The 15760-nt window shown below is 42.0% G+C and overlaps 1 protein-coding gene across 1 annotated transcript in view; it reads left to right on the plus strand.

Annotated features, from left to right (window-relative positions):
* LOC137323014 (piwi-like protein 4) overlaps positions 1-13701 on the plus strand; it is a 132322-nt gene extending 118621 nt beyond the window's left edge. The window contains exons 19-21 of the mRNA XM_067986350.1: positions 4543-4668; positions 5890-6037; positions 13152-13701. Coding sequence (XP_067842451.1) covers positions 4543-4668; positions 5890-6037; positions 13152-13268 — 391 coding nt within the window. The 3' untranslated portion in view covers positions 13269-13701. The remainder of the gene's footprint in view (positions 1-4542; positions 4669-5889; positions 6038-13151) is intronic.
* The last annotated feature ends 2059 nt before the right edge of the window (positions 13702-15760 follow it).

Genomic DNA, 15760 nt, shown 5'->3' on the forward strand with positions numbered 1-15760 from the left:
ATTTCCTGTTGTCACATTTTTTGAGCCAAATTTTTCCCATTATAATTTCCTGTATCCACATTGAATAAGGGATTCACCTCTGTAAACTTGTCACACTGATTGCACAATCACATTGCAAAAGGGCAGATTTGAATAAGTTGTCTCCCAGTTCAGCTGCCATCTTGTTTTTTTCTTAAATTTGTAGAACTTGTAGAAGGTAAGTATGAAGATTTATATTAGACATCTTAATTCTTTATTTTTCTTTATTTTTAGATAATATACTTCTAAAAACTTGATAGGTTTAGATATGTTAATAATTAGTTTATAAACCTTTATATTTTAAAAATTGGTCAGTTTCGGAATCCCTCGGATCAGTCAGCTCACCCTCCCCATATTCCATTAATTCAATTTTTATTCAATAGTTAAGTCTGAATCTCTTAATTAACTTATCGAATGGTGATGTGTGACGTTTTTAATCAATGTATTCTATGGTGAAATACTGAGAATTGTCAAACTTTAATACAGCATTAGTCAAACATGCTGGATTCAAGTATCTTCCCCACCCACCCCTCAATCCTGCCTCCTCCCCCTTCCCCCTCACCTTTCTTCCCCACCCATTCAACTCTTCCTGATCCACCTCTCCCATGTCCCTCATCCTCTGCTCCTCCTTCCCCCTTTAACCTTACCCCCTTTCCATTCCCCTTTCCCTCTCTCCACATTCCCGCTTTCCCTTCACTCTTCACCCTCTTCCCTTCCTGTCACCCATTGTCACTCCCTTAAAACTCTCCTCCCAACCTCTCTTTGTTTTCCTGCTCCTTCCCCATGTGCCCGCCTTCCCTTCCTCTCCCCCATCCCAAACTTCTCCTCCCTTCCTGCACATTGCAAAGCCTCCCCAGCAGAAAATCCTTCTGCTGCTCTACAGGCAGCTTTTGATCGACTGCTGGCGCCTGAAATTCCAACACTTCCGGTGCACCACATTCAGGTGCCAGAAAAACGTACAAATAAGTGATCTTGCATTATCAATTGAGGTCTGCTCATTCCTGCCTAGATATACAGGCCACAGCATGTATGGGGAGGTGGTGGGGGGCGGGGGAGACATAGTGGCCGGGAAACCCGGAAATGCGGGTGACACAGAGGTCCTGCCGAATTTAAGGGCATGATCTTATTTAAAAATTTTTTCTCCATTTCCCGGCCGGCAGTCAGCCAGATTGAGAGGCTGGCTGGCTGTCGGGTGGGAAGGCCTGCGACACAAGGCCACAAGTGGGGAGAGGAAAGGAGGGAGGGAAGGAGAGATCGTGAGTCGGTGGGGTGATCGTGGATGGAAAGTTGGGGGAGATCGTGGAGGCCAGGGGGAGATCATGGAGGTCGGGGGGGAGATCGGATCACGGGGGGAGGGGAGGGGAGGCGGATCGCAGGGAGGGAAGCAGGTTTGCTTGAGAGGCCGGGGGAAGCACTCCTGCTCGTCCTGTCCCACAAGCAGTGCTGGAAAAGCATTTACCCGCTGGATCCAGCCGTTCTATCCTCCCTTCAGCTGCTGTATTTACCGAGCCCTGGGAAACCTGGCCCGCAGCAGTTAAGTCTAAAACTTTGGTAAAATTTGAGACACGCAGCCTTATTAACATATTTAAATAACTGACCCGTCTCTCGAGAGCGGGTTAGTCGCTTGCCCCCCAACCCGCCTCTGCTAAAACCGGAAGTGGGCGGGTTGGGGTGGGGTTTTCAATTTTTGAAATTTTAAAACCCCCCGCCCCTCTCCCGCCATCCTGGGAGGGTTAAAGTTCCCCCCACAAAGTGCCTGATCAACACCGGCACTGGCACACTGTGCAGGGGCCACATTAATGCCCCCTGATGTGTTGCCTATTTTACTGTGAGAGAGCACAGGGACAGGATGAGGCTTCTTTTGTATTCTCACTTGACACAGAATAAGCATTTGACTGAATGGACTGAAGCTTCTTGCAAGGAGTACTGAAGCAGATGAAATCTGGTGTTTTCATCAGATGGTTTTTTTCAAATTTTTGAAAAGAGTTTGTCAGCTATCCAAAGGAGAGCACTGCTATCATTGCAACAAACTATACGGAAGTATTTTGTTAGTAAATCAACAAATGGGATTGCTTTGGCTTGCTTCCTGCTATCCAGGAACAAACAACATTAATGTTCTTTTTTGCCATGACTGATTATAATTGCAGTTAAACTCCTGGCTGATCAGACTGCATACTTTCCTGGCTACTAGTGCTATAAATGTGGTGGGGGCCAAAGACAGTGGTTTTGGTCTTCTCAGTGGAGGAAATTACAGTTCATTCAAGACTGGATATCGGACAAGCAGTCTGATAGCACAGAGGCAGTGGAGGGGTGGAGAGAGGTGGGGGAAAGTTAGATCTGGGTGTCATCATGTGGAAGCTGACCCCATGTCTGCAGATGATGTTGTCAAGTGGCAACATGTAGATAAGGAAGAAGAGGGGGCCAAGGAATAATTTTTTGGGGGAAGGGAAGAAAAGCCATTGCTAGAGATGTTCTGGTTATGATCATATAGGTGAGAGTGGAACCAAGCGAGGGCAGTCCCACTGAGCTGGACAGCAAAGGAGGGGTGTTGAAGGAGGATGGTGTGATAGACCATGTCAAAGTGCTGCAGAAAGATCCAGGAGGATGAGGGGGGAAATGCACCACTGTCATAGTCATAGAGGATGCCATTTGCTACTTTGACTAGGGTCATTTTAGTACTGTGGCAAGGGAAGAAACGAATAGAGAGATTCAATCATGGAGTTGTGGAAAAATAGGCGTGGATTTTGGAGGCATCAAAATGTTCAAGGACTTTGGAGAGGAAATGGATATTGGAGGTTGGGTGGTAGTACAGAGGGGTAGAGGTTGTTTTTTTTTGAGAAGTGGGGTGATGACAGCCATTTTGAAAGGGAGGGGATACAGTACATGAGGAAAGGCAACCATTTACAATATCAGATAGCATGGGGCCCATCTACTTCCTTCTGCATGCTATGCCTTTTGCTATTTTTTTTTGTATATTAATCTATTTCTACCCTCTTTATTTGGTCTTTCTGATTGCTTTTATTTTCCTCACCCCCACTTCCTTCCTAGTTTAAATTGCTTCTCACTTCTCTTTATCCATTTTTCCAGTTGATTAGCTACATTCCTGTTCAGATGTAGCTAATTCTCATGGAGTAGCTCCCATCATCCCCAGAATTGGAGCCACATAAAACAGAAATCCTCTTTCTGACATCACCACAGTAACCATGTGTTGAGCTCTCTAATCTTTTTATCTTTACCTGTTCTAGCACGACATGGTGAGAAATCTGGAGGCTACCACCCATGAAGTCCTGCTGCAAGAGCTGCTTCTTAAACTCTTTTTGCTGGATTTCAGACCTTTCCTTTCCTATATCATTCGCTCCCACGTGGACCACAGTAGCAGCCTGCTCTCTCTTCCCTTCCACAATCTTTTCCCATTTTTCCAAAATGTTCTTTATCCTAAGAAACAAAGCATCTCGGTCGACAATGCAAAAGATAGGGGGTGATTTTCAACTGCCGGTCTCCTGTTTCTTACCTGCAAAACGGGCGGCCCGCAGCTGAAAATTGGGCGGGGGGTGCGGGGGTGGCACCTCCGCTGCCCCATTGATGTCCAAGGCCGATCTGATGCAAATGGGCCTGTAAATGGGCGAGGCCACCTGAAACAAGCAGGTGGCTGCTTAATTATGCAAATCAGGGTCCTACGCTGTGTGCTTCACACATGCTCCATCTGTTTGTACTAGGCATTGAGCCAGCCTAACTAACGGTCATTAAAGTGAGCACTGGAGGCTGCTCAGAAAACAGCCCAGGAAATTTTAGATTTTTATTTTGTGGGGCCAGAAGGAGCTGGCGCAGCATGGGAGCCTGCCAATATCCTCCCCTCACCCACCCCCCCCACTTCACAAGACAGCTCATGTTTTTTGGTATAATCCAATTGATCATCCTGCCCAAAGTTCTCATCCTCCCCACAGGAAACCAGTGCTTCAAACTTGTTGGAAAGGATAATTTGCTCTGCGTGTTCTGTTCTAGCCTGTCCCTCCCCACTTTCCCTGACCCGTGGATAATCATCACTCCTTCCTCCACCACTGCCAGTTGCCTATCTCTCAGCAGAGTGGCTACCCTCTGAAACTCTTGCTTGAAAAATCTCTTTCCTTTCCTGATGTGTTGGATTGTATCCAATTCCACCTCCAGTTCTGAGATCTTACGGTTAAGTAAATTCAGTTGGAGACACTTCCCGTAGAGATGTTTGTCAGAGTCAGAGTCGGCTTCTGCTACTCGAAACTCCCACATCCTACAGGAACCACACATCACCATCCCATCCTGTGCTGACATTTTTACTATAAATGTTAGTCATGTTATAGTTCAGTTTTAAGTTTAAATTTCAATTATGTGATAGGAAGAATGGATGTTTTCTAACATGCTGGACTACGATCAGGAATTAGTTGACTGGAAGAAATGTTCTAATGATCAATAATACACACTGTTTATGCAGTCTTAACACACTATCAGTTATAAACACATTTTAATGAAAATCTTTCTACTTATTTTTAGCCCCAAAATAACTATCATTGTAGTTCGGAAGAAAAGTACCTGTAGATTCTTTGCTGATGCGAACGGAATGCTTCAAAATCCACCAATTGGCACTGTGATTGACAGCGAGGCTACTCGTCCTGAATGGTTCGTTAGAACTATAAATGAATTAAATAGTTAATTAGTTTCCATATTTAGCAGCAATCACTGAAAATCTGCGGTCACACTGGGATCACACCTGCCGAGGCACTCCAGCCTGTCCTTGCTGGGGTTTGCAGGGACAGCGGGAGTCTGGGATTACATGGGATTACTGGGTACCCACCTCACTGTGGGCACAACTCCATACTTGCCTGCGCTATGTGGCCGTAACTTGGGTATCTGCCAGAAAGTCTAATGCTCAGGCCAACCTCTGTGATACACCATCCAGCCGCCTCCCCCTATCAGTGACCATATCGAAAGCCCTTGGCCCTTCGTGCCTCACTTCTCTCGACATACCAGTCTCCAATAATAGGCTGGGTCCTTTCTGAGCCATGGAAGCAGGATCTTCTGGCATAGGGAGGCTCCACCCCCTTGATGTCATGGCTTTGTCAGAGGCGGATGGAGATTTTGCTCCTTACCTTGGCAATTAGGAACTTCCAGAGTTGGTGGAAATCCTGCATAACCCTCGAGTAAATTCGAGGCCCTAATCTTTATTATTTTAGAGAATTCTTTCATGGCAATGTTTAAGGTCCAAGGTTTAAATGTTAACAGTAATAAATCCAAATATGTTTATATTTACAGCAGTCTTGAAATGAATTTGTGATAATGCACCTTTCTGGAAATATTTTATTGCTGGTTTTCTCTGAATTTAAGGCCATTTCTTGGGTTGAAATCATACTGTGTGACATTACTTGTACAGAATTCTTCTTTGCACTATTTTAACAAAGATGTTATCCATTTAGAATAAATCGTTGATACATTTATCAATAGCTTAAACAATGTTCACACAGTACATTTTAATTGGGATATTCAGTTTAGGAGTTTTGCAAAAAAAATTATGTCAGGCTCAGTTTTTTTAACACTGCAGCAGCAAGAGAGTATAAGAGGGAAAATCTTCCAACATCGCACTCCCTGCAAGGCGTCTCACCCATTTGGAGCACATAGCGGAAATATTTGCACACTATATATGATTTTCCAACCAGTATTCTGATATGCACTTCTGATAGCTGAGATTCTCTGCAGGCAGCACAAAGTCAGAACATTACCCCTAATAAGTCAATAAAGTATCCACAAGTACATAAAATGCAGTGGCCCTCTCCTCATATAATGATATCAAGCTAGACCACAGTGTTATGAATGTGACCTGCTTTTGTTTTATGATATCGATAGGTATGACTTTTTCCTAATCAGTCAATGTGCACGTCAAGGCACTGTTTCTCCAACGTACTACAATGTTGTGTATGACAACAGCAGCATGAAGCCAGACCATGTGCAGAGATTAACTTATAAGATGTGTCACCTCTATTACAACTGGCCAGTAAGTAGATTTTTTAAAAATGAATGCTTTGTTATTTTATTTTACAGCTGTTTTCTTTCTTTCTCTTCAACTCTGCAACATCCACCCATGTTTTAAAAAGAATTACCACAAAAAATTTGGCACTGGCTCAGTCAACAGAGATAGGATTGGTCACGATTACTCCCTTTATAAAAAAGCTAATAAATTTACAGACCTCAATCCTGAAATTCTACTTAAAAATAAAACCAGTATTCAAATATGAATTTCTTAATGTCTTTTTTCTGTTATAAACTATCTTTAAAGGGTAGGTTTACAAAAACTGGATTTATGGTATAGAATTGATTGTTGGTTTATTTCATGCTGTAGTAATAATATGCAATTTAGAGTGTGAGGATGCAAATTCATGCTCAGGATTTCACCACACTGTTTCCTGAGTGTCTGTTTATTAAGAAGATGGTTGCTTCTCAGCAGGAGGGAGGAAAAGTCAATGCTGAGTCCACTTGTGCAGGTAACCATAGAACTGTTAGCCTAACATCTGTCATTGGGAAAATGCTAGAATCCATTATTAAGGAAGTAGTAGCAAGACATTTGGAGACCCATAATAGAATCAAGGAGAGTCGACATGGTTTTATGAAGGGGAAATCGTGTCTGACAAATGTATTAGAGTTCTTTGAAGAAGTAACGGGCAGGGTGGATAAAGGGGAATCAGTGGATGCAGTATATATCGAAAGGCATTCGATAACGTGCCACATAAAAGGTTACAGCACAAGATAAGAGCTTGTGGTGTTGGGGGTAATGCACTGGCATGGATAGAGGATTGGCTAACTAACAGAAAACAAAGAGTTGGGATAAAAAGGTCATTTTCAAAATGGCAATCTGTAACTATTGGGGTTCCGCAGGCCTTAACTATTTACAACATGCATATCAATGACTTGGATGAGGGAACAGAGTGTATTGTGGCCAAATTTGCTGATGGTACAAAGATAGGTGGAAAAGCAAGTTGTGAGGAGGACACAAAGGGGGTGATTTTAGGAGGCAAATACGGGTGCGTTGAGGGCGGTAGGGTTCCGAAAATCGCGCAAATCCTGTTCGGCTTCCGAGTTTCCCAGAGATCCACCTGTGTGCGCGTGGGCGACCCGAAACTGGAAGTCCTACCAGCAATTAAAGCCGTTGAGATGACAGTTAAAGAGCCAAATGTACCTCATTGAGGTACTTAAGGCACTTTACCTGTGACAGATGAAATGATTAGAATGATTACCTGGGTGGCTTCTGATTCACGCCTGATGAAACCAGGCATGAAGAGCTGGATCAGGGAGAAAGAAACTAAATAAATTAAATAAAAAACATGCAATGAAGTGAAAACACTAAATGCACCTACTTTTTGAAACCTGCTCTGATGTCCGATGTCTCCCGCTCCCGCTCTGATGCTCCCCGGTCTTCCACTCTCCTCCCCCCGGCCCCCCCCCCCCCCCGCGGTCTTCCAGTCCAGCGCCGGATGACGTCTGGCTCTCTCTCTTTCCCGCCCCCTCCAAGCGTTGCAGCTCCAGACAGGCTGGCTGCCATCAATCAGGCTAGCTGCCGGGCACAAAACCCAGAGAGGACGTTAACCACTATCAATCAACATGTGATCGCATCGGAAACAGTAAATTTGGTTCATGCGGGTTTGCCACGCACCCAATCGCACCCCTCGCTGCCAACCCGCCTCCCCGCTAATATTGGGGCCAAAGTATCTGCAAAAGGATATTGACAGGTTAAGCGAATGGGCAGAAATTTGGCAGATGGAATATAATGTGGGAAAATGTGAAGTCTTCCACTTTGGGAGGAAAAATAAAAAAGTAAAATATTATTTTGTAGTACAGAATGCTGCGATACAGAGCGATCTGGGTGTCCTCGTACACAAAAAGTCAACATACAAGTGCAGCAGGTAATCCGGAAGGCAAACGGTATATTGGTCTTTATTTCTAGGGGGATGGAGTATAAAAGCAGGGAAGTCATGCTACACCTGTACAGGATGCTGGTGAGACCACCCTTGGTGTACTGCGTACGGTTCTGGTGCCCTTATTTAAGGAATGATATACTTGCATTGGAGGCAGTTCAGAGAAGGTTCACGAGGTTGATTCTGGGTATGGAAGGGTTGTCTTATGAGGAAAGATTGAACAGGTTGGGTCTATACTCATTGGAGTTTAGAAGAATAAGAGATCTTATTGAAACATATAAGATTCTGAGGGGACTCGATAGGGTAGATGCTGAGAGGATGTTACCCCTCATGGGGGAATCTAAAACTAAGGGGCATAGTCTCAGAATAAGGGGTCGCCCATTTAAGATGGAAATGAGGAGGATTTCTTTACCCCAAAAAGCTGTGGAGGCTGAGTCATTGAATACATTCAAGGCTGGGTTAGACAAATTTTTGATCAGCAAGGGAGTCAAAGGATATGGGGAAAAGGCGGGAAAGTGGAGTTGAGGTAAAAATCAGATCAGCTATGATCTCATTAAATGGCGGAGCAGGCTCGAAGGGCCAAATGACCTACTTCTGCTCCTATCTCTTATGGTCTTATTGTGCGCTTCCAAGTGGCCAGATACAGAATGGCGTCAACAGAAGCCACCCTGAATTTTTGAGATAACAATGGTGCTTGGCCTAAGCCTCAACAAGTATGGAGAGGAATTGGGTGGTGCAGTGGATTAGACAATGACCTTTCATCCCTAGGACCGAGCTCAAATCATTGAAAGTCTCCACTATCTACTGGCTGTAAGGGTCCTATGTGAAATGAGTTTGGCAGTCTGAATCTAGTTCCTTGTGACACAAAACTGCCTTTTTATCATGACAATAATTGGAAATTGAAAATGTCAGACTGGTGCAATAGGGTTGCTTTTCTGAGCTAGGGACTGAGATGTGTTGGGGCAGAATAGGGACATCCATCTATTCTATATCTGACCAGAGAATGCCTGATGCTAACACTGGTACCTCGGACGGATAGAGTTCCATTCTCAGCACTCACATCCCTCCTTTAAAACATTGTCCTGGATTCATTTGATAAAAATAAGCAAACATAAACATACATGGATTTAGATGCTGTTTTCCACAGTTCCTTACATTGAACTATTTGCCTAAAGTCCAAAGATCAGTGGATTAAGAATGTTGCCTTTCTACTTTTTCCTGTAATTATCCATAAACAGAAAATGATTTAACTAGAAATAAGAAAGGTGAGGCAATGGATGGCAAGTGGATATTAATGCTACCAGATTAATTAACTAATAGTAATAATCCCGGTGACTGACATATAAATAGTGCATATAATTCTGGTTCAGGAACCCTAAAAAGAATGTGCTTAGTGAAGTAAATTAGTAAAGAAGTTTTATATTGGGCCAGATCTTCTGGAGCGGAGCATCTCGCAGTGTGCGCCATAAGTTAGACTTTTTTCAGCATCCTTCAGCTTGTAACTTGCTGGAAGGGCAACGGGGTATCTGGGACCTTAGTGAACAACAGGACCAGCAGTATATCTCAGCAAGTGAGGCAGCATCTGTGGAGAAAGAAACAGAGTTAACTTTTCAGGTTGAAGACCTTTCATCAGGTCAGGTCAGGTCAGGAAAGGTCTTCGACCTGAAACGTTAACTCTGCTTCTTTCTCCACAGATGTTGCCTGACTTGCTGAACTTTCCCAGCATTTTCTGTTTTTATTTCAGATTTCCAGCATCCGCAGTATTTTGCTTTTGATCCAACAGTATATCTCCTTACCAATGAGATATAAGCATTGAGAAAGAAATAGAGGAATGCAGAGAAGGAGGGTGAATTAAAGTCAAATCATGTACAGAATGAAAAATAAAGGGAGGGAAAGAAAGACTGGATTAAGAGAGAGAGAAAAAAGAGAAAGGAAAAGTAGGAAAAAAAAATTAAAAATTTTTCATTTTAAAAATCTCTTAACCACCATTTACTACTTGTAGGAATGAGACTCCACAGTTTAAATTGTTGCCTTTCTGGGATAGAGAGGTTGATTAACATTGCAGGAACATAAATCTCCTCATTAAAAAGGTACTTACGCAGTTAAGTACCATCCCTAACTTTCCACGGCGAGTTTAATGGGCAATTAATGTGCAAATCCAGCAAGTTCTTAAAGATCACGGGGAGGCTAAAGGCGAGATGCCGTTTGTGCGAGGGGAGTGGCGGAAATCGACCAGCCAGTTCTGGAGATTCGCAGCTCATGGTGTAACTTTTCATCCGCTGAACTTGCTGGCCGATTTACGCATTAAATATGGTGTGCGATGTGACCTCGCCGTTATTTTTCCAGGTTGATTTGGCCCATTATGTTTATATTAAAGGGAAGCAAAAAACAATCATACACAAACGTTGAATTGCTAAGAATCTTTTTTTAAGAAACAGTTGAAAATGTGTTGTCACGACACATAAAAATAGATATCGATATATATAGATCAACGTTGCCACTTTGTATGTTGAATTATTTTACCCCTTATCATATGGAATTTGATTATTTTGACTTAATTGATTAACTCACACTCTAGAAGATAACACAATACAGTTTCTTTGAAACTTTACCAAAACATACTAAAATTTATGAACACAGTATATATAGATCTCTCTCTTGTGAAACAACATATTATAGAAAGGTGCAACATAACACTTCTTTGACATTGAGGGATTGAGTGAGTAGATGGTTCGGATACTTTTTTTTAAATTTTGGAAACGGGATTTGAATCTAACCCAAACTGAGGCATTGAAAGCCTCTTTTCTCTAACAGATTTAAGGGTCTAAAGTGCAATAAATTTGACCAGTTTCAATCCAGTGCCTAGAAATCGTTACAGTTACCGCCTCATGTATTCAGTGCACCTTTTGTGGCTGACGCAAAAGTCCCAATTTTAATAGCGGGGGGAAGGGAGAGTGGTGTGCACGAGCCCCGAAGCGGACAGCACACCCAGAAACAACTGAGACATTGGATGGAAGACGGAATTTGGGTGGCAGGAGGCTGATGCCGAGGTCCACGGGAACGTTCCCCGGCAGTCAGGTAATTAGTGAGGGGGGTGGAAGGGGGTCGATCGCAATCAGGGAAAGTGGAGGGGGGAGCCCAGGGCAAGAGAGGCCCAAGGTTTCCGTGTGAGCCCAGAGGTGCACACCTGTCCCTCCTGGCTCACAAGGAAATTTTAAAAAGAAAAATTTTTAAACTTACCTGCCTGGGCTCCTCTGGCTCATGACCCACCTCCCGGCAGGTTTGGCTGGGGCCTTCAAGCCGGCTCCGCCATTCAATATGATCATGGCTGATCCTCTATCTCAATACCATATTCCCGCTCTCTCCCCATACCCCTTGATGCCTTTTGTGTCTAGAAATCTATCTCTCTCCTTAGATATATTCAGTGACTTGGCCTCCACAGCCTTCTGTGGTAGAGAATTCCACAGGTTCACCACCCTCTGAGTGAAGAAATTTCTCCTCATCTCAGTCCTAAATGTCCTACCCCGTATCCTGAGACTGTGACCCCTCATTCTAGACCCCCCAGCCAGGGGAAAGACCCTCCCTGCATCCAGTCTGTCTAGCCCTGTCAGAATTTTATACGTTTCAATGAGATCCCCTCTCATTCTTTTCAACTCTAGTGAATACAGGCCTAGTCGACCCAATCTCTCCTCATACGACAATCCTGCCATCCCAGGAATCAGTCTGGTGAACCTTCGCTGCACTCCCTCTATGGCAAGGACCTACTTTCTTAGGTAAGGAGACCAAAACTGCGCACAATACTCCAGGTGTGGTCTCACCAAGGCCCTGTATAACTGCAGTAAGACATCCTTGCTCCTGTACTCAAATCCTCTTGCAATGAAGGCCAACATACCATTTGCCTTCCTAACTGCTTGCTGCACCTGCATGTTTGCTTTCAGTGACTGGTGTACAAAGACACCCAGGTCCATTTGTACATCAACATTCCCCAATCTATCACCATTTAAATAATACTCTACCTTTCTGTTTTTCCTTCCGAAGTGTATAACTTCACATTTATCCACGTTATACTGCATCTGCCATGTATTTGCCCACTCACTCTACTTGTCTAAATCACCTTGAAGCCCCTTTGCATCCTCCTCACAACTCACAATCCCACCTAATTTTGTGTCGCCAGCAAACTTGGAAATATTACATTTGGTTCCCTCATCCAAACCATTGATATAGATTGTGAATAGCTGGGGCCCAAGCACTGATCACTGCGGTACCCCACTAGTCACCGCCTGCCACTCCGAAAAAGACCCATTTATTCCTACTCTCTGTTTCCTGGCATATCTCAGGCATATCATAGTGAGATGCAACTTCTATTGTCCAGTTCTAAAGCAATATTGGTAGAGTTCTGTATACAGTTCACCCCACTTTCCCTGCCAAGTATGGAAGTCAAAGAAGGAAATAAAGACGTACATTAGCAAAATAGCCTGTTATTGTCTCCCATTCTATAAATAGTTCCCTTCCTGTTTCTATTAATTGTGCCCACTATTTTCCAGAAACAAGCCAAATGCTACACTGAAAATAGGGGTGGAAACCCCTTTTCCTTCGACAGATTTTTCGCTATTCCTTATCCATATATAGTAGATTAAGTCCTTTCTGGTTAATAATAGGAAATTCTCCAGGAGGCCTACAAATAAAGCATTTGTAATCTTGTGTCAGTAGCAAATGTGGTTTTGGCTATAGATTCTCCTTTTGTGGTGTCTGTTACTTACTAGCTTACTTTAAAGCACCCTCTTTTAAAAATGCCAGTCATTTTTCATTTCCTGAAAAGTAGGATCTTGAGACTTGTCTGGAAAGTGGTGTAATTCAGAATCAAGTTATCTCTCTCCAAAGAGTGAAAGGATTTGTTTTCTGTGACTTGTCAGAGTAGCTCCATCTCTTGTTTATACTTTTAGTCACATCCTGTGATCATCATAATAAACTATATTTAAAGCGTGGTTACCCATCTGGAAGTTCAGTGAGTTATTTGGCTCTTTTCTCTCTAAAATGGATGCCTTTAATTTCATTTATACTCTTTCTGAATCCCCTGAGTGCAGCATTAACAACCAACAATACCTACTTGTTGAAGAGGTTTTCAGTGCATGGTTGACAATTAAGGACTCCTTTTCACCTTTTCACTTTTTAAAATATACATATTTTGCCCTTTTTCAGGGTGTGATTCGTGTTCCAGCTCCATGTCAATATGCCTTCAAGCTTACAAGTCTGGTGGCTCAGAACATTCATAGAGCACCTGGCCTAGAGTTGGCTGATCGTCTTTTCTTCCTGTAAAAATAAACTTAACAATCCAGGAAGCAGTTGGTGGAATTTTTAATTTCTTTACTTTATTTTCTGAGAAATAAAAACACAATGCATGTTCATTGATTTTAAAATCCAGAACAAGCTGTGCTTTTGCAAGACTGTAAGTTTATGTTTGGTTTTAGGGAGGGGAGTTCTGTTTCTCAAAGTTTTTCACCTGATCTGTGTAATGTACGTTTGAAGAAGAAAAATTATATTTCTTAAAATATATAAGTATATGGAGACCCTCAAACATTACTTAAAAAGATGGTAAAGTATAAGCAGATATCTTCCACAGAAAAATATGTGGTGTGTTCATAACATTTTAATAATATTTTACAGTACTCTGAAACAAAATGTTGCAATCCATCTTGCATTTTTATTCAAGTCAAGCTTGTCCTGGGTTTACACAATTTGTTATAAAACAGAAAAGAATAGTTTTGCATAAATGCATATTTCTTTGTTTTTGAATAACAGAGTCCACTTTAAATTATGGTCATCTCTGCTAAGTATGTTTTAAGCAGCAAACTACTTTTTGTAATGTTGGCAAAGATACAGAACTCATAGGCAATAACTAAAAGCACTTAATAGAGAATTAATCTATTATGTCAAAAAATCTTTCTTATTCCTTTTTATTTTATAAAATGTTTGGTTAACTTTTGAAATATTATTTAAAATCCTTTCTGTGAGTTAAATTTGTTTCAGCTTTTTATGTTGCACAATAATTAGTGTTTCTTAAAAATGTACACTTCATATCTAAATCAGTGCCACAGCTATTTGAAGATGTTGAAAAGGTGATAGCCACATACGAACAACAGTCCCAAATAGGGCTCATTTTTGTTCATTAAAAGTTTTTTTCAATAGTTGTGAATGTGTGTGCTTTGTTGGGCGGGAGACACATTTTATTGCAGTTTGGCTCTACTCCAATGATAATGGAGTTACTCTGTACAGGATTGGCACCTTCTTACAGACAAGATTTGGATTTTGGTACCTCCAAAAGCCTCTGGGGAAAAGTAATTCTCATGTAAAGTCTTTTACCTAACAAAATTTATCTTTTCATTTGACCAAATGACAGGGTTAATTATAGTGGTCTTAGATAGGAAGTTGGTACTAGTGTTGCATTCACCAATCAAAGTATCACAGACTTCATCCAGACTTAAATCAAGCAGATTATTTCTAACACTGCAGAATACATCATAACTGTGCATTAGCATTTTCTTATAGCTGATAAAAGCTAAAACTAGTTTAATATGTTGTAAGATTGGCAAAAAAGTGGAAATATTTTGGTTGAAAGGGATGTTCTGACAAACAAATAGACAAGAAAACATATCTCCTACTAGGTTACAGTGTGAAACAACCCAGCAACAAACTTACCAAAGGGTCCAAACAGGCCCCTAGGCTGATACTTTAATCTATTTCAAACATCAAGCCTAATCTCAATATTCCTTCCCTTTAGAAGGTTGGAATCACATGTTACCCCATAGACAAAGCAAAGTTCATTAAATAGCTAGGGATTTAATTTGTTCTGTGCTTTACATCAAGAACAATTTTGTGATTGGGTGTTAATTGAGTAATTGTTAACTTTTGCCTAAGATTCTAAGTATGTCTGGTGCACATATCCAGTCTTCATGCAGTTTTTGCTTGCGTCATGATGTGGAATGAGGCAAGCTGTTCACCAGTTTATACTAGTTTAGGATCCTCCATTTCATCTGTGGGTCTGTGAAATCAGAGTCACAAAACAGCTCAGCAGGGCCTGTGCTGCACCTCTGCACAACAGACGGCCTTTCTTCACCCACCACCTCTGCCCCTTCCTCATCTATGATCTGAACCATGCATGTTCGGGTTGGCACCTGCTACAAGTGATGTGGATGACGCAGAGAGCTGAGAGGTCTTTGTGATGATGTCAAAGCGCTGACTTGCATCTCCTGGGATAGTGGCCTTTCAGTAAGAATAGGTAACAGGATGAGCAGATGGGCATTGTTATGCATTGTTATTCTTGTAGTGACAGTACATGCAGTGCCTTGAATCTGATCAAAATGAAACCCATTGTCACAGTGAAGATATATGAATAGCATTACACAAACCTGTAATATTGTCATATCCACAAAATTATGCATCCTCCAGCCCTGTATGGCTTCCCAGCACATGACTTCCATGGTGATCTTCTTGTAGAAGGTCAGGGGTTTTGCCATCACCAACTCCTCTTGAAGGCTATCTTCTTATGCAAAGAAAATAACACTGCATCACATGAGATGCAATTTTTTTAGAGAGAAGCAAAGCATGCACGACATGTAATAGAATGTAGTGTAAAATACTTTGCTAGCTGAAGATGAAAAATCAGGGTGAGTACTTTTTTGTAATCATTGCTTTCTGTGCAAAAATAGTGAACTATCTTTCTCCATTTCCAGATGGAATAGTACAGAAATATCCACTCTTTGTGTTCAACTTACACAAACCTACTGGCTAAGTTCAGGTTATAATATTTT

This window comes from Heptranchias perlo, chromosome 6 (assembly GCF_035084215.1).
Source record: "Heptranchias perlo isolate sHepPer1 chromosome 6, sHepPer1.hap1, whole genome shotgun sequence".
NCBI lineage: Eukaryota > Metazoa > Chordata > Chondrichthyes > Hexanchiformes > Hexanchidae > Heptranchias > Heptranchias perlo.